The sequence below is a fragment of the Ischnura elegans genome, chromosome 3 (genome assembly GCF_921293095.1).
Source record: "Ischnura elegans chromosome 3, ioIscEleg1.1, whole genome shotgun sequence".
NCBI lineage: Eukaryota > Metazoa > Arthropoda > Insecta > Odonata > Coenagrionidae > Ischnura > Ischnura elegans.
In genome coordinates this window covers 104,235,298-104,255,359 of record NC_060248.1, presented here as the reverse complement: position 1 = coordinate 104,255,359, position 20,062 = coordinate 104,235,298, and the positions used below count along the sequence as shown (strand labels likewise).

Here is a 20,062-nt window from a genome sequence, read left to right as displayed (position 1 = left end):
AAGACTTACAAGGGGAATACACGACCTTCGGGTGGCTGATTGAGCTCAAATTTTCTGATTCGGTAGATCAGGGCTATCAATTAAATATGCCGAAGCAAGACGACGCACTTCTCAAAACTTTTCGAGAAAAAAGCAATTATAAATCATAAAAAACGGGTCTACGGTACATATCCGGTATTTCCTGACCGTATCTTCGAGCCAGTGGTGGCCCAGAGGTTACGGCGGTTGACTGAGAATGTAAGGACGGCGAGTTCGATTCTCACTATTTTTTATTTTATATTTCAAGGATTTTATTTTTTGCATTTTTAAAGATTGTTTTCTTATCTTCGTTAGCTCAATGAAAATATTTTAATTCATTTTTTAAATAATAGTAAGTGCTGAAAGGGGTAGGAAATGAAACAAGGGCTATATAATAGCCTTTCCAAGGGCGATTTTGTATTTATTTGTTCTCTCTAGGTATATTAGGGTATTGCGAGTGTAAATTGTCTTCTGTAGGGGTGGGGACAGAATAATGACATTTAAATTAATACTTGGGAGGGAAATCCACCCTATCGATTGATGTACCGAATCAGAAAATTTGAGCTCAATCGGCCACCCGAACGTCGTGTATTCACCATGTTAGTTTTTCCTAGGAAATTATATTCAGGAAGTTTTCTTTGGTTTTCTACTTGGATAGGCTTTTTATTGCTGTTGATGTTGGATTAGAGCAAGCCTCTATATTATCCCTATCCTGGTTGATGGCCAAAGATTTCTGTAATCTTCTCGTCCCTCTCCTCCATCTCAACTTATTAATTGATGGTTTGAATCCATCATCAATGGAATTGATTGAATATTCCTACTCTATTCCATTTTTAACATATGCATGTATATGTTCAAAAGTAATGGTTAGTGTGGATATTTTAGAGAATACAATTTTTATGCAAACTGTGATTAATCTATGATGCAATAGCATTAAAGGTTGCAATGATTCAGGTGTAATTATGATGTACAGTTAAATCTTTATAATTACGCAAAATTATCAGGACCGAAAAATTGGCACTTAATAATATCAAATTTCATAATTTCAAGAATTTTTAATACATCTCACGAAATGCTTTAGTTTTACTACTGCTGTTAGTCTTTGCAGAATTTTTTTGTGAACACCCTTACATTCTGCCTCATGTGAATTCATAACAAAAAGCTGCTACGTAGTCCGTGTACTAATAAAGGTATGAGAATTAATTAGCTCACATTCCCCCAGCTTGGTTTTGGATCTGCCACTGGTTGTTCCATGTAATTTCCATCTTCCAGTCTTTCCAAAGATATGTTTACAACGTACACTTATAAAATAAAATCCTATCATAAATATGTAATCCTTTTTAATAATAAATTTACTCATAATATTGTTAACACTAATAATAATAATATCATTGTTAATATTAGTTTTGCATAGTTCATTCCGATAGTAAAAAAAAGATTATTACTTATTCCCAGGGACTGTGGTCGAAGTTCACAATTACAAAAAATTTCTTATTTTCATATTACCATTTAAGGGTTTTTGTCAGGACCAACAGATTTGCTTTGTATTATCTTGCTTCATAAAATCAAGAGTTTATTGTATTCATTGGTTTCTTTTCTATATTGAATGTGAACATTTTGGGGGTAGATGAATTTTAAATGGGTGGTTCGATGTTGTGTGAAGTTATCTGTCTCGAGTTTCAAGTGTGATTAGGCTCAATCTTTTGTGCAAAGTATAATCCTTTTTCTTTAAAATAAGGTGACTTTTACTATACACTACCCTGCCTCATGCATACAAGAGGTTTGATAAGGAATTGTTCTGTCTAAATTCAGGTATATCTTTCCTTTCTTTATCTAAGATGGTCAATTCTTTTTTAAGCCCAGATGAATAAGTTCATGTAAAATTCAATACTTCTTAATGAGTAGTATTGTTTTTATAATCTGTATTTCATACTATTATTGAAAGAATGCAGCTTTTTTATGTATGTAATCCTTCGCATTAAGTAACACATTTTGTGGTTTTGTTGACATGGCTGTAGAAAGTACTCACTCCAGTGCCATGTTGGGGATAGGAGATCAGCAGTTTGTATTGCGGTTATTTAATACTATGTGGATATGAGTATGTTTAATTATGACTTTATGTAGAGGTTGAAGATTATGTTAAATTCACTTCAGTTTTACTGCAGTGGTATTTCGAAGCGATGAATGAAGTATATAAAGTTGAGTTAATTACTTAACAAGTAATTTAATTTTGGTGGGAAATATTGATTTATTGAATATTGTTTTTTTTTTCAATTATAGAGACAGGATGCTGCATCCTAGTGTACAAAGATGAAACTCATGCTGGTGAACCATTCTCTATTGAATTGGTTGGTTGGAAAGGAAAGGCATCTGTACGTGCCTATGTACCAAAGGGGGAACGCATTCATTACCTTCGCCTTTGTGGTGCTGATGTGTCCAAGTTTGGTTAGTGCATGGAATTATTATTTTTATTCATTCTTTTTTCCTCCTTGATGTATATAATTCTTGCTTCAGTCAATTGGAATAATTTGTTTGCAACTGCCAAGTATGTATTGGCCAAGGCTTTTAGATTTCCAAACACAGAAGAATCTTGGGACACTGGTTTAGAATTGTGAATCGAAGGAATAAGTCAGAAAGATTAAGTACATATTTGATATTATCACATATTCTTAGAAATGGTCTGGTGCTGCCCCAAAAACCCTCGTGAAAACGAAAGAAATAGAACCAGCATGCTCATTCTGTGCTGTGATGTTGGGTTTTAGGGCAATAAATAGTATTTTAATGAAAGAAGAAACTGAACATGTTGGAGCACACTTTACTCATTACTGTCAGAGGGAATCATTGGAGCAATGATTATTGGAATTATATACATCAGACTCTGTCTTGTGCCATGAAGGTGGCCTTTTCAGGGGAGCTGTATGTACTCGCCTTTGTTTTAATGCAATAAGCATCACTGGTCATGAGGAATTAGAGGCATGACGGGTTCCATTCACTGACAGACAATTATTAAGCATTGCAGAGCCTATTTTTAATCAATAGTTTGTAATATACTTACATGCTTTTTGGTGCTGATGTTGTGTTGTGACACATGCTCCATGATCAATCAATGAGGATGATCATTTTCCCTTCGGGTTTTGAGTGCATGAAAATTTTTGGGTTCCCCATTTTATTTACCTATCTCTAATTTTGCTGTTGTGTTATTTAATAACCCAAGAAAGAGAGTTTTTGAGTTGATCTCCAGATGAGTATGAGAAGGAACTTTTCCAAATAAAGGGAGAGCAATCTCAGGGAACCAATATATAATATAAAACTGTTTTAAGGGAATTAGCCTGAAACATGGAATACTAGCTATGTGTATATATTGCTCTTCTTTCATGCAAATTATTTTTTTCTTTTTCTATCCTCTGTATTCAATCATGAGCCTTCGTGAATGATATGCTATTAAGACGAGAAAACAATCACCAGAACAGTTTGGTTTTATTATGTCTTTTAGTTTCATGGTAAAGGGTGATTGGGATTTTGCGATTTCCATGAAGTGGTGAATTTTATTATGTAGTGTGAAACCTAAGCATTGAACTGAAAGTATGGGTATTAAAATATTCCTACAGCACTTAAGTTGAACAACACTAATGTGAACAGTAATAATCTGGGAGTGGGTGTTCCTTTGAATCCATCACTTAAAGATTTTTCTACCATATCATTGCCATTGATATTGCTTTAGTTGCAATATTCTGTGACCTTCTAATTATTGACTGTTGTTTATTGTAGAACTGAATAAATTTAAAGAAAAAGAGCAAGAGGATAACAAGCTAGAATCAGAGGATATAAAGATGGAACCAGAGGATGATAGCATACCAGTGCCTGAAGACAGTTACCCAGGAGAAGAGGATGGTGATTCTGAAATGCTGAAAGTTAAAAAAGAAAATGGTGATAATAAATCAGAGGTGGATAGCACACACACTGAAAAAGAGTTGATTGATTCAAAAGATCTTAAGTGACGAAAAGATACCATAGGTGTGACTTAATGAAGAGGGTTTCATTATTACTGTAAGCTAATGGTGTAGTGTCACTGTGAAAGACAGCAAAGAGTGATTATTTCCTGGACTTACTGCATCAAGCCTGTGCTTGTTAAGTTTGCAGCTTATGGTATAAAGTGGACTTTGAAAAGGTTTTTATCAATTTCTTGTAAAGAAACCTGCAGTTCTGATTGTTCTGTTATGTTTGTTTTGGAATTTTTTCATAATTTTTATATTTGACGGCTGCACCAACATGTCAATTTCAAAATTGATTTCTAACCAAATGAAGAGTTGCAGGATGAAATAATTTCTTTAGTAAAGGAACTTGTGAAGGAAGGAATGAGATATGTATTTTTTATTTTCTCAAAGACACACTTACTTCGTATGTAATATATGTGCATGTTTTCCATTTTCACTTAATGTCCCTCATAGAATATATGGTTTTATTTGCAGAATACTCAGTCTGAAAATACCAGAGAAATCTGTACTTAACCCTCTTAGTGCTATCCTTCTTCCTAGGGTACTGGCGAGAAATTCTGAGGGTATTTTCATATAATGTAGCAACTACACCTGAGCATTCCTGGGTATTTCTGAGGAAGTCAATCTATGCGTTAGCCAAATAATTAAGTCTTCGTTTCTCCATTTGGAATGAGATTAACTTTAGCAAATACATTAAATGGTTAGGTATCCTTTACATCAGTTCTATGTATTGCTGCTGACAGGTTTCTTAAGATATGAGAGTTATTTGCCGACCTCGGCACCGGGGTAAAGTCCCCGACTGCTAACCTAGAGGTCGTGGGTTCGAATCCCGCCTGGGTGGCTTGACCACCATCCAGGGAATGGATGTTTGTGACTGTCAATAAGTTAATTGTAAGAGAGGACAATGTTGTCTTAAATTTGCTTGAATAACAAAGATGAAATTATTATTATTAATTCTATACCAAGTGAATGTGGCCTACCACCTGAGGTAATCTTCATTCCACATAGTACGTACTTCCTTCAATTTAAGCACTGTTATCATTTTATAGCCCTCATAAAAAATTTAATTTTTAATAGTTACCTATTTTCTCTGACTAGGTAAAACTTTACCACGAGACTTTTTACTGCCTGTAATGATTTGGTGGTCTATCATTTGTTAGCCTCACTATCCATGTTTGTTATCCTAGAGAGTTATAAATACCATTGGTTTTTACTTTAAGATTTCTGAGAGATTTGAATCACTATTATTGATTTCCATTCCAATAACATACATATTTCAATGGCATTTTAGAAAGGCAGTTCATCCTCTCATAATATCAGTTTTTTTAATTCTCTGAAAAAATACTGAACCATGAAAAAATTAGTGTTGATCAAGTTTTCTCTGGGTTCTTGTATGGTTGAACACATAAAAATCAACATTACTATAGGTAAATACTCTGAAGGGCGTCCTTAATTTTTTTTTAAATTTATTAATGAGGATACACAGTCAGCTAATAGAATCGTCCTCAGAGTTTGGGAAAAATCTACGCTTTCTTAAAGAAGATTGGGTTAATGCCTATCAAAGATTTCATTCATTGGGCATATTACTGTGTAACTGGAGTTATCAGGGGAAACTATCTTTTTTAGATGGAAGCCTCTCAAACTTACTTTATGCCTGTTAGTTTCTCCAATCCCCTGGAACAGCCATAGCTTTTAACACCAGCCTACAGGAGAGAGAGGTCAGTTGACAGAGGTGCAAAGAACTCCACAGAAATATTATCCAATTACATTCTCTTATCTCAAATTTTTTCCTGAATTAGAAGCAGGCCAACTACATATTAGCATTTACTCTTTCATTCACAGACAATTCTGTTGAATTTTGGGAGCATTTCTTGTACACAATATCGAAGGAGGAATGCTAAAATGCCAGAAGATTTGCCTTCTCTACTTGTTTCTCTAATCAGCCACTTTACCTTGAAATTTCTTCCCTAAAGAGGTAAGTAACGTATGATTTAGTCCTTTCCTGGCAAATAAAATTCTAAAAGTTGTCCTAAGCTTACCAAGAAGTCAGGAAGAAAAATTCTAACAGCCAATTATAGGTAGCTAACTTAGCCACCATCAAAGGACATCATCTGGAGTATTCTATGAATAGATGCATGTTTTTTTAAATTTCCTCACTACACATTTTGTTGCTATTTCATTGTGTCTCTGCTAAGTATGAGTCTGATAGTGATTATTTTCATTAGAACAAAATTGTCAATAAATGCGACTAATCCTCAGGTACTATAGGCAACATTGGCATTTATCATTGAATTTATGAAGTTTCAGGAGGCTTATTCCAGATATCTATAGGCAATTTAGTTATCTATAGGCAGTTAGTAATTCCCTTCGAGCTGTTTTATATTTTAGACTTTACATTTGAGATCTGGACTGAAAAAAATCTTGGCTTCATTGTTCAGAGAGTTAGCTCAGCACTCAAATTACGGTTGGGGAAATATGAATACTTATTGATACACATATCCAATTTTCGCTCACAAAAATTATGACATACGCCAAGGGTGACAGTAGCTTGGGATGAAGGCATAAATGAAGACTATAAAAGAATGCATGTGTGTTACAATTATCATGATATGAGATTTGGGGCCTTAAACTCACAATTTTCCAATTCAGAAAATTAAATGAAAGAGGCATTACTTTAGAATAGGGGCAATGAACACGGGGAAGCATGGAAACCAAGGTCAAAACTAATAGGAAAGTGGCCATGATTGGATGATGTATCTTTTGACTAACCTCCATTATTGGATGTGATGACATAAGAAAATAACAGCAAACAAACAGGTTTGCCAAAAAGCCCAAGGATGTTCTGTAAACAATGGGTAAATAAACTTGATTGTTTCTGGCTTTACTTTGTGAAAATCCATTCTAAATCATTTTACGTTATTGTACTTTTCCACACGATTTAATTAATACGACCGGTTTCGTCGCAGAGGCGACATCATCAGGTACAGAATCCGTTATAATAACACTTAAACAAGAACAAAATAACTGTTATTATAACGGATTCTGTACCTGATGATGTCGCCTCTGCGACGAAATCGGTCGTATTAATTAAATCGTGTGGAAAAGTACAATAACGTTTTATTATTTAATAGGTAAATAAGGCTGGGAATAGTGTAAGTTCACGGATTGGTGGGAATGATGATGTATGTATCGGCTCTCCCAAACCCCTGACTGAACACAACTTCAACCAGGAACTTTGCCTTTCTGTTAATTACAGCTCGAACATATTTTGCAATCATCCAACTTGATACTTATAGCCATAGTACCTCTTTGTGCTACTAGTTACAATTTTCTCTGATTGTTCCAAATAATGGTACACTTTTCAGTTGAAAAAAAATGCCATTTGTGAAATTGTTGCAGTGGCCTCATTGTTGCAAAAAATAATCATGGTCAATGATATGGCCATCAGTAGTTCTAATAGTATGAAGGCTAATATTTCAGCCAACTAGCTAAGGGTGAAGAGGAGAGACAGCTGATGAATGAAATTCTCTAAATTTTTTGTACCAAATGGCGATATAAACTAGATGATTTTAATTACATAGAGATTGATTAACTGATACTTCAACTATTATGAATGTATGGTATCAAAGGAAATATTCCAACATAATTATTTTTATTATTGCTTTGAATAGTTTTCTTTGAAAATGTACATAGAGTGATAAAAGCACAATTATTCAAAACAACATTTTCTGATAATTAAATCTTACATTTTAACTCACTTTTAAATTTTAAAAGTGAATTTCATAGCACTAATAAAATATTAAGAAAATTTCAAACTTTGTTTGTAATAAAGGGAATCACACTGTTTTGGCATAGCTCGTAAAAATTTGTATTCATTTTCTGAGGATTTACTATTAAATCTACATATACTTTGTACAAGGACAAATATGGATGGCATAATTTGATGGAATCATTTATATCTTACAACCATTTTTCTTTCAGACTCTTAAAGAGTCTTTTGCAATAGGAATCCATTTTAAGTGAGGACACTGGGCGGAGGATTGGATGGAGTAGACTTGCTTGCGCTGCTCTTTGGGTCAGATGGTGACTTAGACCCTCCTATAAGGTGAATAATAGCAAACAGAATTAAAACAAAAAACATACTATGGCAGAACATATGAGAAACTAAGTAAAGAATGATTCTAATATTTGAATATGTCATAGTCATTCACACCAACATCTTCACATTTTTAGTGAGCATTCAAATATTATTTTTTAACATAAATAATTATGGCACATTGGTTCTAAAAATAAAATTCATTTTTAAACCCGCAGAATTTCTTTTCATAAAACATTTTCTATTAAATATTCTTTAATAAATTTAATTTTTATGCTATCTCTTTTTTAATACTCCAAGTGCTGATTGGTGAATGGTGCTTATTGTTCCCAAAATTTAGCATTTCACAATAATTCAAAAGTGTACTGTGATGGTTTCTTAAAGTAATATGCTTTAAGTAGTTTATATAAAGTACAAATATTCATGCAGAAACTGCTAAGTACATCTATAATATGTGGACAGCAAGATCTAGGTATCTAATTAATTTTTCAGCATAGTTATGAATGGCTCTTGGTTTGCTGTTCTTATTGAATATACAATCTAAAACTGAATATTTTGCTCACAATGAAATTTTCAAGGGGAAAACCTCACTGGAAATTAGTAATATAAAATAATATAGCTAAAAAGATGATGACTTTATTAACCTTAAAAATATTTTCCTCCAAAAATTCTTTTTACTGCACTCAAGATATTCATAAAATTCTTCATTTTCATTTAAGTTAGCGGGGTAGAAACTTAGATTTTACTTTTCATTGAGATAGGTAGTTGGTAAAGCAAGAGTTAAATGTTGCAACTATTGTGGTAGTTATAAATTCCTTTCCCTGGGTTACCTAACACCTTGAGGATTTATGTAAGTGGTGTTCAGAGGCTTCACCCAATATCTACTTGTGGGTGAGGAATCTTTTTGTAACGTCATAGGGTGCATACATTTTAAATGAGTCTGCTTTAATTCTTTATAAACCAAGCTTTTAACTGCAGAGGTCAAAAGTTTTTGTAGAGTAATCTATTCTGTGAAATGAGCTCTCTCTTAACGATGTTTCCTTTTTCTTTTATAAAATCAGTGAGCATATATAGCCAGAGATTCATTTGAATTAGAAAAACAAAAACTTAAAAAATTCAAGCACCCTTTTTTTTATATAAATTACAGTACGTTATGAAAGAGTGCAGTTTAGTGGAAGAATCAGGCCATGAATTCAAGAAATTGAACAGAAGGAGAGATCTTTTTAAAAGGGATGGCTGTTTGAAACTTTCATTTAATTAATTTTCTGTTTACCAATGTCAAATATTTGCAACTAGCACTTGAAAATAGCAAGATTTGAATTTTACCTATTTTCATAAAAATTAAATACAAAACACAAAATATCCACTAGCATCATGAGGTGACATTAACTGTTCTATTGCACATGCAGCAATATTCACCAAATGCCACATGCCTACTTTATAACATATCCCGTGGTTTAGAGTACATGCTATTGACAATTCTTACTCCAATGACAAATTATTACTTAATATTTCATGAAAGTCTTTCTTTCCATCACTTTCATTCTGCTATTAATAGAGTTGATTTGTACATACATATTCATATACATATGTACTTCCTTACCTACAAATATATCCTTCAGTCCAATGATAAAATGTGGAGAAACAGAAGATAAATTTATGAGCAAAACTTAATGGGAAGAGTGTTAACAAACATAACAATGCCTCTCTCGTGAAAAATTTCCTTCTCTATCCTTGTTAAAAACTGAGATCCAGGTAGAGTTTTGATGATCACCATTTCCCAATCATACCATTGGACTGAAACTTTAGCCAGCTACACTCAACTGCAAAACATCACAGTAGCTACTAGAGCCAATAATTGACAAACCATCATTTCAGAGGTGTTCATGGAGTTATTTACAGCTGAAGTGAGTGAGTTGCTTGTTAGGTACTTACCAACCATGCTAAGCAGCTGTTTGCTCAAGGTTGGGTCATCAGAGAACATCATCTGGTCTTGGATAACTTTTTCCTACAATGTCTCATCATGCATTTGGAAAGCTTGCAAAAGCCTTTCCTCACTATTGCATCTCACAACATATGACATTCGTCATTAATTACTTCAGTATTTACATAATCACCGCTCAAGGAACTCATCACTTACATGTGAGGTGCCATTTAACCTTACCCCTGCCATGCCTCCTCCTGGACTGTGAAGTGCACTGCCCTGGTCCAGGGCCTTTTAAGTGAGCCCTCCAACCATCTTCACCATTAGGTTGGACTACTTTGTGGCACAAAGGGCAAACCATGTTTTCTCCACCTAGATAGAATATACACAGTTATGAATTCATGGGAACATTTTTAATCATGATGAATGTGATGAGTTGGTTTCATTTTTTCTGTTCCGATTCTGGCTCAGTTTCACGTACTTTCAACTAGAACTAGGATTTGGTCGGGGGGGCAAAAATCAGTTTGCCGCACATCCCTCCTCGCTCTCTCCCTCCCCCTTCCCCACCACTAAAACACGACACATCCATAAGCTATTTTTATTAGACGTGTTAGTTGAAATTACACACTGTATGTTTCCTATTAATAAGTTTTCTTAATCTTACTGTTTAATAATTAATTAGTTAGTCAATACCGTATAAGCTTGTGTAAGAGGCGCACACATGTAAGAGGCGCACCCCTATTTTGAGGAAGGAAGCTATAAAGAAAAAAAAATTTACGGTATTCTTTTTATCCTATCGTGCGGTGTTGCAGACGTATGCCTGGAATTTCGACAGTTATCGAAATTTCCTCTTTCAGTACTATTTGAAAGAGGACATTTTGATAACTGCGGCGATAATAGCGGCATAAGAGGGAGTAGAAAGAGTTCCGATCCTCTCTTCGCATACGTCATCGCTCTACGTTGCTTGTCCTACTCACGAACAATTTCGTTTAAAAGCTTTCGCAGGAGTATTACAATAGAATTACAGCCGTGGAAAATTTTAAGGCAAAACACGACAGGCACATAGCATGAACCTTCCCAAGAGATAGGACAACAATCGGGGCAATCTCAGCGCCTTAGGAAAATAACCACGTCGTAGATTTAAGGCCCCTTGCACACACACCGATTTTGGACGGCCGGTAAAATATCGGCCGTCCACATTCCAATAGTGAACAATGGGAGAGCATTGGAGCTTGCACACGTACCGAACACGCGCCGGCACCGGCTAAATGCTGTTTAGCTGCCGGCCATTGTCACTGTGGATCGCCGTCGCCAGCTCAAAAACATAGCAACTTATCGTTTGACCGGTAAAAATCCGGCGTGTGTGCAAGCATCGCTTCGCCGGTAAAATATCGGCCGATATTTTACCGGCCGTCCAAATTCGGTGTGTGTGCAAGGGGCCGTTTTTTTCCTTTCCGGGACTCCATAGGAAAATAGGAAATTATCAAGTTACAGGGGATCAATGGAAACGCGTTTCATCCCTACCCCATCTCACCAACTGACCTTTTTCGGTCTACCAGGTTCAATTCTCCGAGTTTCTGGAGGTCAAAAGCTAGGTGAGTCACCTTCTGAGCTCGAAAATATATCTCGATATATCTTTCAATTATATATATCTTTCAGCAATTGTATGACACGCACGAGGTTATAAAAAGAATTAGACCAAACGCGACGTATATCTGACAGCATTTAAGTTTTTTGAGCTCTAATTGATTGACACAAAGATTTATAGCTAAAACAAGGCTACTAATATTCAACTTAGTCCTAACAGCACAATTTCGGAAGAAACAAGCGTAGCATAAGCGCATTCAAACAAGACGAGACGGACTGGAAACTTCAGGCAACGCAAACTGCGTATATCACATTGCTGTGCCTTCGCCTCTTCACTTTAAAGGCAACGACGTCACACGTAAGATCGGACGTGTTCTTCCCTTGCTCCTTCGCTCATAGCCTCGTAGCTTGAAATATGGAGCGCGCTCCTTCCCCTCGACCTCTCCTTCAGCGCTAGTCCAACAATGAACACACTCGTTCGAATTTTTTAAACCGCAGGTTTTGACACCAATATAATTTTCAGTTGCAAAAATCCTCATATTAGCGTCTGAAGATAATTTTTGAAAAATCAGGTGCTCAGCGTAATGGAAATTGCTCGGCAAGACAGATGCTGACGAACCAGGTATGTCCTTCAAAACTACGCGTTTCTATACGTTTGATAAGCGATTACTATATGCAGTATAAATGCCGCGGGATATAAATGACTCGTGGCAGTAAATTTAGCACGCCCTCCGGAGCGAATCACCCCGCGCGATCTTTTCAATGTTCACCTCTGGGGTACCGACGTGACGGCGCGATGCTTACAAGAAATTCAAACAGGAGCATTTTAAAAATACGTCACTAAGGGAGAAACTCCCCTACCTGCCGCTTGATTTTGACCCAGGGTTTCATATGACTGACTCACGCTGTAAACCAAGGCCCCTCAGTTCCCCTTGGACTTGCGACCGGGTAGGGGAGGGGGGGAAGATAAGAAGTTTGTGTAAGAGGCGCACCCCCATTTTCGGCTGCAATGTTTGGGAAAAAAGGTGCGCCTCTTACACGCGCTTATACGGTAATTATTGTTAAATAATTTGATTAGAAAAATTAAATAACTTTATTTTTTGAAATTTTCAAATTTTGCTGCCCCCTGAAATCAGATTAGGTTTTGTACAAATTATTCTTTTTCTTGGCTATGATTACAGTAATGAGCTGAAGAATCAGGGGAGCTGAGAAACGAAAAACTGAACCGACCCATCCTTACTTATTTTCAAACAGCAGAAATGAGCCTACCTGCACATGTTAGAAGTTTTAAGTGTTCATCGTACTTATCCACTGAAATTGCTAGCTTGCACCTGCTACACTGTTTGTACATTTGATGTGCATCGCACTCACCTGAAATATTTGAAAACATTATGAGGGGAAGTCAGATGATACACATATTTCATTAACAAATGGATTGGGGATGATATTTAGTTGCTCCAAAATTAGTACATATATAATGACATTCTGAATCTTATCCCTAATTCAATAGAAAATAATGGTTCAATTTATCACAAGGCAAGAAAAAGAGTAAAAATTAAATTTATGAAACAAAAAGGCTCTTCAGGGAAAGAAAACGAGCATCAGCTTCTCAAATTCATCCACCCAACTAAAGAAAATTAAAGCTCATATGCCCATTAATTTAGGATACAACAAGTAAAAATTCACAGCTTTTGCCAATTCAGTGTGCTATCATTCTTGATGAAAATGGCCTTGTTTATGCATGATCAATCTTCAAAGAAATCAATCTTTTGATGTGCACCAGCAAAGAAATGCCATTTGGCTCACAGCAATCAATACACCTCACTATAGAAATCTTGAGGAATGTCACTTTGAGAGCTACTTCAGCCATGATTATACTCCGTTCATAATTCGGAATCGCAACATGACCAGAATAATCAGGAAAATAAAGACATTACCCACTATGTATTTTGAGAAATAGTGCACCAGCAATTTCTTTCAGAATGGTGGCCTTGATATCATGCATATTCAATATGTAATTGCATACTTAATTCTCTTTGAGAAAATATAAATTTCAAAGAAGATTTGATAATTGATGGCTAAGGGGGCCATCATAACTCACTCACCAATAAGATGAGCAGAAAGAGCAGACACCTCTATAACCTGACGGCAGTGGGAGCAACGGGTAAGCATAGGGCAGTTCCTCCAATAGTGAAGGTTCAGTCCTTCTTCAGATGCAAATGCTTTGTTCCTCTCTAAGCAAAATACACACATTCTGCAAAGATAATTAATTAAGAATAACAGATGCTCAAGGATAAGAATTTGCAATATTTCCACCATGCATTACTATTCCAAGAGATGAACCAGTCTTGTACGTCAACTAACATGTGCAATACATGATATAATGTAGAACCTCACAAAAATTTCAGCAGAGAACCAAAAAAAGTTTCATAAGTGAGGAAGTTTCCTATGCAAGGTTTTTTGGTAAAGGAGCATGAAATCCTTTTCAATTGGGTCTGCTATGTTTCCAGGATGCAATTACTCATTTGGAGGAGAGAAAATAAAGCTTAATAATCTTAATTGCTCACAAGCAACACCACAGATGAAGTATTAACCATGGTTGAACGTCTTGCTCAAATTGCTAGCATTTCTGGCCCTAAGCTGCAGGGCTGTTACACTGGAGAAATTTCGGAATGTTGATACAGTACACACCCGATTATCTGGGCTAATGACGGGGAGAGACGGCACAAATAATCGGAAAACACGGATAATCCAAACTTTCACTTTAATGTCTTGTAATGTTCATAATTTACGTAAAACAAACAATACATTATTATTTGTGCAGTTATTTTGTTATTTAAAAGTGCTTCCCGGACTCATTGAGAGCTTTCTTTGCCAGTTTGCGATCTTTTTAGTGGCGATAACTCGTATTATTAATGCTCCATGTAAGGCCTGGTTTCCAAAACCACACATCTATTTCTGAGTGATCATGGATACAGAAAATTGGTTTGCACCAATGCTTCAAAACCACTGCTCGACGTCGGAAACTACACTGTCAGGCACCACGCTACGTACAGTGAGTCCTCGTTTAACGTCACTTACCGTTCCTGAAAAATGTGACGATAAACGAAATGACATTAATCGAAGCATAATATCCCATAAGAAACAATGTAAAAAGTGAATATCGGCTCCTAGACCTCACAATTAGTAAGCGAAAAAAATGTTAGCGTATCATATCTGGGGCATTTTTTATGGTGGGAACGCCAAACTATCGCATAAATACGAGTTCCTGTCTTCATCGACGACAATAGCACCAGTGACGTAAATCCTTCTCCATTTTTGTATCTTCCAGCATTTGCTTTTCGGCTTCGCTATGGTGGTTGCCCGGGCGAGCGTCGCCTGGGCATCATCATCGCTGAAACATCGCGCAGTTACAGGAACCAAAATTATTGTGAACTCGGCAAAAAAAGTGACGACAAAAACTCCGAGTTCTACACGGAAAAATGCCTTGAAATCACTTTTTAGGATCCTGAAAACAATTATGTCAAGTAAAACCTTGCGCACCTACGCAAGAATTCATTTTGCAGAAATTTTTGCTAAAACCGTAATCGCATTTAAGAATAAACACACCGTTTTACACTATGCTTAGACTGACTGTATTACCGCCCACAAAACGAACAACCTGCAACGCCCGCCGCTTCGCCTTTTTTTTCGTGCGAAATTTAAAAGACTTTACGTTATCGCGAAGCGTAGGTGCGATAAACCAATGATGGTCTCAAAAATTTCGTGACGTTATTGCGAAATGACGTTAAACGGGGTGACGTAGAACGAGGACTCACTGTAGTTGTCTCTCGCACAAGTTGCCGGATTGCAACTGCTGCGCGATATGTATCTGTGATCAAGGACCACGGTCGCGCACTGCGAGGCTTGGAAAACAGGAACGCAGAGCTCCTGTTGATGCAGCTAGCACGTGATCGATTCCGTTTTTCGAAGCGGATTCTAACACAAATTATAAGCCCGGTGTATTCTAGCATTAATGCCGTAATTCCGATGATTTTTCGTCCGATTTTTTTTAAAAAGACTGCGGAAAACATTGAGCGAGAGTGAAAAATCATGTAGGGATAATCCGCAACCCGGATAAACCGCCGCCGGATAATATGGAGTCTGCTGTACTAAATATTCACAGAATATCCAATTTAAAAAAAAAGTTGGCTCATTAACAGCAGTGTTCAGGAAATTCATTTTACCACCTATAGACAAACCGAGATTGGAGATTGAAGAAATGAGATACCTGAGGAAAGTCAACCAATGAACCCCATTATTAGGGAACAAAATTTCACTGATGCATCACGAAAGCTTCACACTGTGTGTGCCTCGGTTCAAGTCCTGGCAGTGGCAGAAACTATTCAGAGATGGCCGTACCCCTGCTTTAGTGTAGTGTGGAGGGAACTTTCAGTGCAATACGCTGTCCAGCAGATGGGACGTTTAGCCCAGGTCCCCTTGGAACCTATCATTACAACCTAGGTAAGGACAACTCAGGGATTCTATCCTCCCAACCACTGCCTCATGGTGCCAATGATGCCAGCTGTCGGTTACCTCCTACCAAATACCATACCATAGAAAATATGGAGTACATGTGAGCTAGGATATTCCGTAATTATGATTTTTCTAGTATTTAGATCACTTTTTTTAAGTGAGCAATTTAAATAACCTCGCAACTGCTGTCATGACCACCAGTGATGAATGAACAAAAATAGAATAAGAGCCCCGAAAAATCTCCCCTCTTTATACGGTTTACGCATTAAAAAAGAATTTTCCCATGAAATTTTACCCATAGTAGATTGAATATACCTGTTGATCAAATTATTGGAAGGAGACAAATCAAAATCTTAAGAGGACTAAACCTTACAAGATATATGTTGAACAAAGTTCACAACTTCACCAGTAACATTTCTCTCTGCAAGTCTTGTAGCTTATGAAGAGTCAATGAGTTGAAACACTTACTAGGAGACCTTGCGAGAGTGATTTTCGGGATCTGGATGCTGATGTTATTTTCTGAAACTATATAGGTAAGGTAGAAAAAAAGTCACGGCTTTCTTCCATGTAGACCCGGGTTCGAGAGATATTCGCATGTAAAGATTTTTTGGGCACCACGACTTCCCTTAAGTAATCTCTCCCTCTCAACTACTTCAAGAAATAAAAAAATCGCAAAGTAACTAAATGAAACAAATGGAGATGAGTTGTAACAGTGATTTCTAATATTATAAGAGGGAAAAATTAGCCTACTCCAGCACTCAAAACCTGGACGCATGCGTCAAGAAGCACTGGACCAGTGCCCTAATCCACTACACCACCCAAGTAGTTGAGAGGGAGCAATTACAAAAGGGAAGAAGTGGTGCACAAAAAATCTTTACATGCGAATATCTCTCGAACCTGGGCCTATGTGGAAGAAAGCCGTGACACTTTTTCTACCTTACATTTATAGTTTCAGAAAATAACATTAGCATCCAGATCCCGAACATCACTCTCGCGATGTTTCCTTGTTAGTATTAATATTGCATATTGTGAAAAAAATGAAAGAGATTCATTTACAAGTTAATTATTTTGAAACTCCAGATACTGTGGGCCCTATAGCAAAGAGAATACATATTTCTAAAAGTTAGGTTTTGCTAAGTTCTGGCCACACCAGCAGGCTTTCATTTTTGCAGCAGGAAATTACGTATATGAAATTGTTATAATAGTGAGTCTCCAAAATCATAGCTACTTTGATATCTATTTTCCCCATGTGCTTCAGCCAAGTCCAGGCCAGAAAAATATTTTTTGGGGCTTTATTTAGACAGACAGGCTAAAATTTGGAGTTCACACAAAGGGGTACACTTGAGACTGTCCCTTAAAAAATATTGACAGGGTAGATAGGGAGGTTTGAAAAATGATAACCCCTATGCTTTTACTTACAGAGGACTCATTTTCATCCACTTTCATGTAAACGAGAAGCTAACAATGACATATAAATTCTTTTGAAAAAAAAAAATAATTTTTTAAGGTAAATTATGCCCTTTCGAGGGTTCAATCAGGTGCTGTTGTTAATGAATCTTTAATTCAGTACTTTAGAGAATGATTTGTAAGAGAGTATATGACATGATCTGAAGCACATGCAAAAGGAAAGCAATGCTTCTCTCAGAGAGAGTCTCAAAGCTGACAAATGGAAATAGTATTTTCCATTTCAGTCCACAATTTTCTCCTCACCTTTCCTCACTGGTTGCATCAGGAACTGGACTAAGATGCTGCCTTGACTGCCAGGCACTTTGAGCCTGAGATTTAGCTTTTGACTGAGCGTCCATGGGTGCATGACCAGAGCATGCTCCACCAGGTGATGTCATTATAGAAGATGAGGATGTTGATGATGAACTACTGACTGTGTGAGCAGGTGAGGGATAAGAGATGGTATCCACGGAGGTAGTCATTTCACCAGTGGCAGAGACATTTCCTGCAGATGACATTCTACCTGAAGGTGCTGCTGCTGCCGCTGCTGCAGCAGCTGCCTTACTTTTCTGAAGCATGTCTTTCTTCCGCTAAAAAGCAAAATTTGGGCATCAGAACTGTGAAATGACAGACATATCCAAAAACAGTTTTACAACAGATTAATTCTTTCAGAGGTTATAATCCATTTATTTGGTAAAATTTACAATAAACTAATAAAAAAATAAACCAATGAGAACTGAAGAGATATGGAGAATGGCTAGTGATTACAAGTACAGTCCTGAACAGAAAAATCTTACTACTCAGAAGCCGAAAATTTTAGAAGTTTCGAATTGACATAGAATTGGCAATGTCACTGAACCATGATACCGCTCCAAAGAAAGGCAAATACTCTTAAAGCATTGAGAGAGGGCCTTCTTCTTTGCCAATCAAAAAGAGTTTTGAAGCAACGAATGGATGGAAATGTTTTGACTAGGGATGGGTCGAATAGTAGATTTCTCGAATTCGAATATCGAATTCGAATATCAAATCATTGCTCGAATATTCGAATACCTCGAATTTCGAATACCTCGAATACTAAACTATGAATGTGAGAATGTTTGACTAGGTCGCCTAAGCAGCAGGAAACCCAAGATTTTGATGAGTAATTGTGATTGCCTTTAAAGGATTCAAACAGGAATTTAGCTGATTAATGGAATATTTTACTTTTATGTAAACAATAGGGTAGTTTGCTTCATCATAGAAAATGAAAGGCATAGATTGTGATTCGTTACCTACCATTGGTGTATTCATTATATACAAATTATTTGGTTCTAGAAATACCGGTCTAGACCAATGGCAATGGTCAATTTTATCCTCATTTGAAAAAGGCCAGATTGGCACCCATGTGATGCCACTCCACGTGACATCACAGGTACCTAGTTTCTACACGAAAGGATAGGAGTTTTACATCGTCTGACGTTACTAATGCATGCATGAGGCACACAGCTCAGGGAAACATGTCTTAGTAATCACTTATTAAAACTGGCTAAGGTCGGAAAGTTTTCTTCGTTTGATAAGGTAAGGTTTGGTAAGGTATCAGCGCTAAGAGCCTCGCCCAAGGTCACCTCACAAGGTGGGAGGGGGAACCAGAAATGCGTCACACGGACCTTTCCCCATCATTCCCACTAACGCGTCGCGTTTTCGCACGATGGAAAATTTTCACTTTTAATTTAATCGCGAAAAATAGATATCGTCCTATAAAAATCTAAAAGCGTTAAATACGTACTTCAGGAGTAATAATATTTCGATTTAGGCAATAAAAAAATAAAAGGAAAGCACCCTATTTGAGCATTACGCCAAAATGCTAAGCCCCCGTCGTATTTCTTCGTCTTTCCGGCATTTATTTTCCTGCGTAAAATGCTTAAATAAAGCCATAAATATGTCGTGTTTGGTCTTATTCTTTCTTAAATTACGCGCATATTACTAATATTTCAATCCAATAAAAGTGTAATATCAATTGCCGAAAGTCATTGATAGACACCTTTCGGGCTAGTAGATGACTCATGCAGCAGTTGACCTCCAGTAAGGGGGAAATTCGAAGCAGGTAGATAGAAAAAGGTCAGCGGGTGAGAAAAGGGGGTGGGTGCGAGACACGTTATTATTTTTCTCGCGTAACTTGATATTTTTTTCGAAGCTAAGGTCTTCGTAATACGATCCCTGCGCGAGGTCTGATCTTTTGTTTGATATCGGAGAAGAGGAAATCCTCAGAGTGGGTGAGGCTGGGTGTGTGCTGAAGGGAGGGGGATAGTGGAGATCGTGGGAAATGCGCCAATGTCACCATCCCACGGCACTGAGTTCCTCCTTGTGGTAGTTTCATCTCCTGGGGAAGATTCAAAATAATTGCCTGTCGTTATTAGCCGCAAAGGAGACATGGTAAACACCTCGTCTTATTTTTATCAAAAGACGAATGCGGGAAAATGGTCAGTGGGGGAGAAAGAGTGA

At 36.9% G+C, this 20,062-nt stretch overlaps 2 protein-coding genes across 8 annotated transcripts in view; one reads left to right on the top strand and one right to left on the bottom strand.

The window, feature by feature from the left end:
- LOC124156290 (tRNA (cytosine(34)-C(5))-methyltransferase) overlaps positions 1–4,379 on the top strand; it is a 28,739-nt gene extending 24,360 nt beyond the window's left edge. For both annotated transcript variants that reach the window (XM_046530747.1, XM_046530746.1), the window contains exons 14-15: positions 2,299–2,463; positions 3,787–4,379. In XM_046530747.1, coding sequence (XP_046386703.1) covers positions 2,299–2,463; positions 3,787–4,016 — 395 coding nt within the window. In that variant the 3' untranslated portion in view covers positions 4,017–4,379. The remainder of the gene's footprint in view (positions 1–2,298; positions 2,464–3,786) is intronic.
- A 3,478-nt stretch (positions 4,380–7,857) lies between these two features.
- LOC124156288 (centrosomal protein of 104 kDa) overlaps positions 7,858–20,062 on the bottom strand; it is a 66,849-nt gene continuing 54,644 nt past the window's right edge. For 5 of the 6 annotated variants that reach the window (XM_046530740.1, XM_046530743.1, XM_046530738.1 and 2 more), the window contains exons 14-18: positions 17,846–18,171; positions 13,726–13,874; positions 12,890–12,991; positions 10,274–10,405; positions 7,858–8,111 (exon numbers count right to left, since the gene is read on the bottom strand). In XM_046530740.1, the coding sequence (XP_046386696.1) occupies positions 8,029–8,111; positions 10,274–10,405; positions 12,890–12,991; positions 13,726–13,874; positions 17,846–18,171 (792 nt within the window). In that variant the 3' untranslated portion in view covers positions 7,858–8,028. Of the gene's footprint in view, positions 8,112–10,249; positions 10,406–12,889; positions 12,992–13,725; positions 13,875–17,845; positions 18,172–20,062 lie in introns of all 6 variants that reach the window. The other variant, XM_046530742.1, reaches the window with a different exon arrangement.